General features: G+C 42.6%; 2 protein-coding genes across 3 annotated transcripts in view; one reads left to right on the top strand and one right to left on the bottom strand.

The window, feature by feature from the left end:
* The window catches only part of Exosc3 (exosome component 3), a 5449-nt gene extending 2111 nt beyond the window's left edge, over positions 1–3338 (top strand). The window contains exons 3-4 of the mRNA XM_005362125.2: positions 1275–1426; positions 3001–3338. Coding sequence (XP_005362182.1) covers positions 1275–1426; positions 3001–3202 — 354 coding nt within the window. The 3' untranslated portion in view covers positions 3203–3338. The remainder of the gene's footprint in view (positions 1–1274; positions 1427–3000) is intronic.
* A 594-nt stretch (positions 3339–3932) lies between these two features.
* The window catches only part of Trmt10b (tRNA methyltransferase 10B), a 19584-nt gene continuing 16781 nt past the window's right edge, over positions 3933–6735 (bottom strand). For both annotated transcript variants that reach the window (XM_005362124.3, XM_026786818.1), the window contains 2 exons: positions 6341–6464; positions 3933–5206 (listed from right to left, as the gene is read on the bottom strand). In XM_005362124.3, coding sequence (XP_005362181.1) covers positions 5049–5206; positions 6341–6464 — 282 coding nt within the window. In that variant the 3' untranslated portion in view covers positions 3933–5048. The remainder of the gene's footprint in view (positions 5207–6340; positions 6465–6735) is intronic.

Here is a 6735-nt window from a genome sequence, read left to right as displayed (position 1 = left end):
CCTGCCTCTGCCTCCCGAGTGCTGGGATTAAAGGCGTGCGCCACCATCGCCCGGCCATATTCCCGTTCTTAACAGGAAAAACAGGATTGTTGAAGCCCTACAGCATTTACTGGCACTGTGCTCCAGGGGTCTGCCCTCACACTAGTGCACTTCCTGTAAGGGTGCTCAAGCTTCTCAGCACCACTGAACTTTGTTTCCTTCCGGGGTCTTTATTCATGATGGTCCTGTCTGGATGCAGCGTCTCCTCACCCTGGGAGACACCCATCCTTTGAGGTGACTCTGTCAAGTCATTCATCATCATCACTTTCCTGTGTCTTTGCCATAGCACTGGATTTATTCTTGCACTTGTGAGTTCATTCATTCTCATTGCCCCATGCAAGACCATGTGTTCCTGAAAGCCATAAAATGTTTATGATTCTCTCTAGGTTTTGTAGTTACCCTAAACAGTGGGTACTTAAAAGTTATTTTTTAATGTATACATATTGAGAGTGTTTTGGCTCCATGTATGTATTTGCCCACTGTAACTGCTGCTTGTGGAGGTCAGACAATAAAATCAGTTTCCCTAAAACTTGAGTTATGACTGGTTGTGAGTTGCTAGGAGGGTGCTAACCTGGACTCTCTGCAGGAGCAGCAGTCCTCGTAGCCTGTGAGCCAGCTCTCCAACTCTCAACTGTGAGTGTTTTAATGTTGAGTGAAGAGAACAAATTCATTGTTTCTTAGCTTCATCATTTTAAAGTTGGGTTTTGTAAGTATAAAGCAAATCTTCCATGAAGTAGCATCTGTGAATTACCACTGTCCCATTTTATTTTGAATATGGATGTCAAGAGTTTTTCCTTCCTCTGGTCAAATATGTAACTTTTGTAAGTAGTACTGATAGAACATTCTCCAATGACACCAGGTTTAGTTTTTGTATCTGCACTGACTGTTAGTTATTGCTAGTTACGTGTGGCTGTTGAACAGCTGAAAAGTAGCTAATGCAATGAGGAACTGAATTTTGTATGTCTTAATTAGATACAAGGTTAAATATAAATTTAAATTAAACCACATATAATTTGGACAGTGCAATTTTGAAGGGTGTTCTTAGACCTTGAAATGGCTCTTGCTGGAGGATTTCATGGTTATGAAGGGAGGACTCAACTGGAAAGTAATATCACTGGTCCCTTAGCTTGAGAACTGTGGCCTGCTGGCATTCTTGCCCACAGAACAGAACCAGCACAGCACCTATAGGATATATGATGAAGGAAAGAGAGCTTACTTTTCTTTTAACCTTATAGGTTGGAGATCTCATCTATGGCCAGTGTGTGGTTGCTAATAAAGACATGGAACCAGAGATGGTCTGTATTGACAGCTGTGGACGGGCCAATGGAATGGGTGTGATTGGACAGGACGGTCTGCTCTTCAAAGTGACTTTGGGCTTAATTAGAAAGTAAGTTATGCAACCTTCCTCAAGACCCAATAATACCACTTTTAGGTATATATCCAAAGGATGTCAATCGTGCCACAAGGACATGTGCGCAACTATGTTCATAGCAGCTTTGTTTGTCATAGCCAGAACCTGGAAACGACCTAAATGCCCCTTGATCAAAGAATGGATAAAAAAAAAAGTGGTACATTTACACAATGGAGTGCTATACAGCAGAAAAAAAATAACAACAGCTTGAATTTTGCAGGAAAATGGATGGAACTAGAAAACATTATTTTGAGTGAGGTAACCCAGACACAGAAAGACAGTTATCACATGTACTTACTCATAGGTGGTTTTTTAAACATAAAGCAAAGAAAACCAACCTGCAAACCACAATCCCAGAGAATTTAGACAATGTGGACACTAAGAGAGACTTACATAGATCTAATCTACATGGGAAGTATAAAAAGACAAGATTTCCTCAGTAAATCTTTGGAGCATGGGGGAAAGTTGAAGGGGATAGGGGAGAGGCAGGGAGGGGAGCAGAGAAAATGTAGAGCTCAATATAAATATGGAAAAAAATTAAATTAGGAAAAAGAAAGAAAAAAGAAAGTTATACCTGTTAACTGCACTGCTTTAATGAAAATTTAAAAATATATTTTAGCCGGGTAGTGGTAACTCACGGCTTTAATCCCAGCACTCGGGAGGCAGAGACAGGCAGATTTCTGTGAGTTCGAGGCCAGCCTGGTCTACAGAGCAAGCTCCAGGACAGACTCCAAAGCTACACAGAGAAACCCTGTCTCAAAAAACCAAAAAAAAGGAAAAAAAAAGTTTACTAGTTCTTTTGAGAACTTCATACAGTGTGTTTTGTTGCTCATTGTCACTCTCTTCTCTCCTGTAACTTGTCCCACAATCCTTTCCTACCTTCCTCCTCTGCCTGACCTCCTACCCCTAAGTCTGTATCTCCCTCAAGTTTGTGTGCCCTCTTTTTGTTGTTGTTGTTTTGAGACAGGGTTTCTATGTAGCCCTGCTGTCCTGGAACTCACTTTGTAGACCAGGCTGGTTTTGAACTCAGAGATCTGTCATCCTTTGCCTTCTAAGTGCTGGAATTAAAGGTGTGTGTGCCACCACTGCTTCCTGCCCCCCAAAATAAGCTATGATCCTCAAGTCTTAGAATTAAGATGTTCAGGGGAAAGAGACTTTATACATTTATATGTTATACAACATTGGTGACATGACTGTACACTCTGGTATGCCTGAAAAGTAGAAGGTTCTTGGAAGAAATGGGGCATTGAGCTGGGCACAGTGGTATATTCCTGTAGTCCCAGCTACTTGGGAAGGCAGGACAGTTTTCAAATCTACAAATCTGAGACTAGTTTAAGTAACCTAGCTAGATTTCATCTTCAAATAAAAAAGGGCTGGGGGAGGGTGGCACAAGAAATGGGGCATCAGATGGCATCGTGTGCCTTGTTTTGGGTACAATGCTGAGGGGCTTTGAATGACCACAAAGAACTACCCAGAGAAAGAGTCTCCTTAGGAGAGCCTCAACATGTCCAACTGCTTCATTAAACTTTCTTGTCTGTCTTTCCTACCAGGTTATTAGCTCCAGACTGTGAAATCGTGCAAGAGCTGGGAAAACTCTATCCATTGGAGATTGTGTTTGGAATGAATGGAAGAATATGGGTCAAGGCAAAAACCATTCAGCAGACTTTAATTTTGGCGAATGTCTTAGAAGCTTGTGAACACATGACAACAGATCAAAGGAGACAAATCTTTGCCAGATTGGCAGAGAGTTGACAGAGCACCTTTAATGGCTCATTTTAGTCAAGACTGTTTCCTGGGGAAATCTTTTTTTCAGATGAATCGCTTCCTGTCAGATCTTTAGAAGATGCATATTGTCTTACTAGAATCCAATAAAATATTTTTCTAAGAGTTACTGGTCTTCACTCATATACAGATAAGAAAATTATAAATTTTTATATAATTTTGTATATAGCATTGTTTGACGTTACCTCCCTTAGTTCTGTAGGGAACTGATGTATATATAGTACAGCTTCTATAGTGAGCTATAACTCAACATTAAAATTGTTATAATAGTAAACTTATCTGCCAGAGGGATAAGCCAGCTGTTATGAATCCCGTAAGAGCTCATACTTACATACTGACCTTGTTGAAAAGTTCCAAGTGTTTTTACACCATTAGCTCATCCCTGGCAACTGCAGAAGACCGCAATCCTCATACTGAAGCTCAGGGTATCACACGGCCCAAGGCTTAACCACTGTGTGTTTATGTTTTTAAAACTGAAGTTACGAAGTTACAGGATGTTGTAACTTAACTTTTTTTTTTTTTTTTTTGGTTTTTTCGAGACAGGGTTTCTCTGTAGCTTTGGAGCCTGTCCTGGAACTCCCTTGGTAGACCATGCTGGCCTCGAACTCACAGAGATCCACCTGCCTCTGCCTCCCGAGTGCTGGGATTACAGGCGTGCGCCACCACCGCCCGGCAACTTAACATATTTTTATGTCTTCAGTTTTTTTCTTAAATAATATGATGAGGATTTCTGATCCTATTCTAGCCAAATGTTAGTTAACATCAGTTACCACAATCTTAAAAATACACGCTCCAGGTTTTAGATAAAGAGGAGAGGTTTGGACTTGGGTCAGAGAGAAAATTCTATGCTGTTTATGTTATGAGATAAAAATGTAGACTGGCAAGTGATACGAGTTAAGTGGTTCTGGGTTTTCAGGCCTCTGAGCATGAGTTCTGCACCCCTGAAGCCTATGTGGCTGTGGCCCATCCTGTATGAGAACTTAAGGGGTTCTCTGAGGACGCCTATTTTCAGTAATAACGTATAATATATCAAGAAATAGTTCCCAAGGGATTGACTGGGAAAAGAGAAGGAAGTAGGCTGAGAGGTCCTTTGGGTTCTTTTGAGAAGCAGAAAACATCTGAGTTTGTTAGCAGCTTGACTTTCAAGTTAACCCAAAATGGGAGGAGTAACAGTTTTATCTGTCTGGATAACAGATGGTGAGTGTGCTTGTGTGTCAGACTGCAGCATTCCTTTCCGGCTGCTCTCTGCTGGATTTAACAATAACTACATGTTTGCTTTTTGACTAGATCTGGGGTGTATGTTTGTGCAAAGCTCTTGGTTTGTGTGAGGCTCAGAAGGCTAGGCAAAGCTATACAGACGAGAAGAGAGGAGCACTTGGTGACCATAATGAGAGAGAGCCACAGGAAAGAATGTCAGTCGGGCCTGCCCGGCTGAGACAGCAAAGCTGATGTGCACATGTGCCCGCTGGTGAAGAATCCTCACATACAGAGGTGAGAGAAAAGTAATTTTATCCAAGTTCAGTAAAAAGCCCTGACAACATCTCTAAAAGGTAGACATTTCACAAAGAGCTCAATGTACAAAACATGAATTAACATCCAAAATGCCATGTATTTTGACAATTCCTTCATAAACTTTTTTTTAAAAGCCATAATATTATGTTTTATCAGGACATTTCCAGTGAGCACTGTAATTTCCAGACACTGTAGGTGACACAAAGCATAAACATGTGGTCCTTGCCATTAAAGGCTTTCAGAGACCCATGACAACACATAAAGGCAGGTGTGTGTCACTGCCACCCTTTACCCTGTCCTTTGGTCAGGACACCTTTGGTGCTTCACCCACTCCATCTGGAATCTTAGGCTGCCCATCATCCACTGGATTCCGAAGAATGTAGCCTTTGCCTGGAGAAACTCCTTTCTTCAGTGCTTCAGGCCAGCTGTGAGTCTCAAAGTAAGTGGACAGGATATCAAACACTGTTGGAGGGAAACAGGAGGACAGACGAGTGAAGGACTAATGTGGAAGAGAGTGTTGTGGAATGTTTCACCGGCCCAGTGTCCCCTTGAGTTATGTGGTGGTAGATGATGGGAAGAGAGAAGGCCCTGCCTGCGTACACACTGAGAGGAAAGGCTTGTGAAGAGATAGCTTGGTGCAGGAGAATTGTCTGTATTCTGTCAATCATGTTTTAATAAATGTTGATTGGCCAGGCAGTAAGTATAGGCAGGTCAACCAGAGAGAAAGTAGAGGCAGAGCGATGAGAACAGGAGTATTCTGGGAAGAAGGAAGCCCATTCCTGCAGTCCAGCCCAGACCACCAAAGAAGCAACATGTGACCTGCCCCCCTGTGAAAGGTACCAAGCCATGTGGCTAGCATAGATAAGAACAATGGGTTAATATAAACTACAAGAGTTAACAAGAAGCCTGAACTAATGGACCAATGAGTTTTATAACTTATGGAGATTTCTGTGTGATTTTCTTTGGGATTTGCTGGCTACGGGGTACAGGGCGGGACAGAAACCCCAACAAGCCGGCCCTCCATGCTATAATAACTCTGCAACAGAGGAAGGCAGCACCATGGGAACACAAGCAAGGGGCTGATGTGGCCCGCAGTTGGAGGAAAGGCAGCCAAGAGGCCCCTAACTGAAGATACTGGCCAATGAAAGCACACAGCAGGGCCTTCTAGGCAAAGGATCCTTTCAGACAGGAACAAAAAATGAGGAATGCCTCTCAGTGGCCAGATGCCTGCCAGCAAGTACAGGAAGGATAGTCTAGATACATGAGTCACAGGAGACTGAGTCAAGAGGCACCGCACTCAGAGCAAAGCAGCAAGCTGGGTGGTGCTGGCACGCACCTTTAATCCCAGCACTCGGGAGGCAGAGGCAGTGGATCTCTGTGAATTCTAGGCCAGCCTGTTCTACAGAGCAAGTTCCAGGACAGGCTCCAAAGTTACAAAAAAAAAAAAAAAAAAAAAAAAAAAAAAAAAGAAAGGAAGAAAGCAAACAAGCAAAGCAGCAGTCTGAATACACAGAAAATATAGTGACCAGCCAAGAAAAAAGACTAGTAAATGGCCAGGAAAAAAAAAAATGTTAGGTTTGATAATGTGAGCAGTACCTTGATTGATGGCCAGTATTTCTGAATGGTAGTTTTTCTCATTCTGGCGCCTGACCATGTATTCCTGGATTGGCAAGCGGGCTGTCTTCACAGAGTGTTCTCGAGCTTTTTGGAATGTCACCTTCTGTAAATCAAATTTTTTTACTATAAAAATTATACATGAAGATGTTCATTGTAATGGATACCGCCAACATTGAGAATTCCTACACATTGCTACTTTTGTTGGCAGAAAGATAAGGGAGGACAATGTACTCAAATTACACACCCGAACAGTACACCCCATTCGTGGCCGCCAGGAAGCCACCTGCCTGTCTCAGGAGGATGTGACAAGGCAGGAGGTGAGTGTGATCCTTGTCTCTGCAATAGCTCTTCCCCACCTGCCTGTCTCAGGAGGA

The sequence above is a fragment of the Microtus ochrogaster genome, linkage group LG5 (assembly GCF_000317375.1).
Source record: "Microtus ochrogaster isolate Prairie Vole_2 linkage group LG5, MicOch1.0, whole genome shotgun sequence".
NCBI classification, from domain to species: domain Eukaryota; kingdom Metazoa; phylum Chordata; class Mammalia; order Rodentia; family Cricetidae; genus Microtus; species Microtus ochrogaster.
This window is presented reverse-complemented; position numbering and strand designations above follow the sequence as displayed.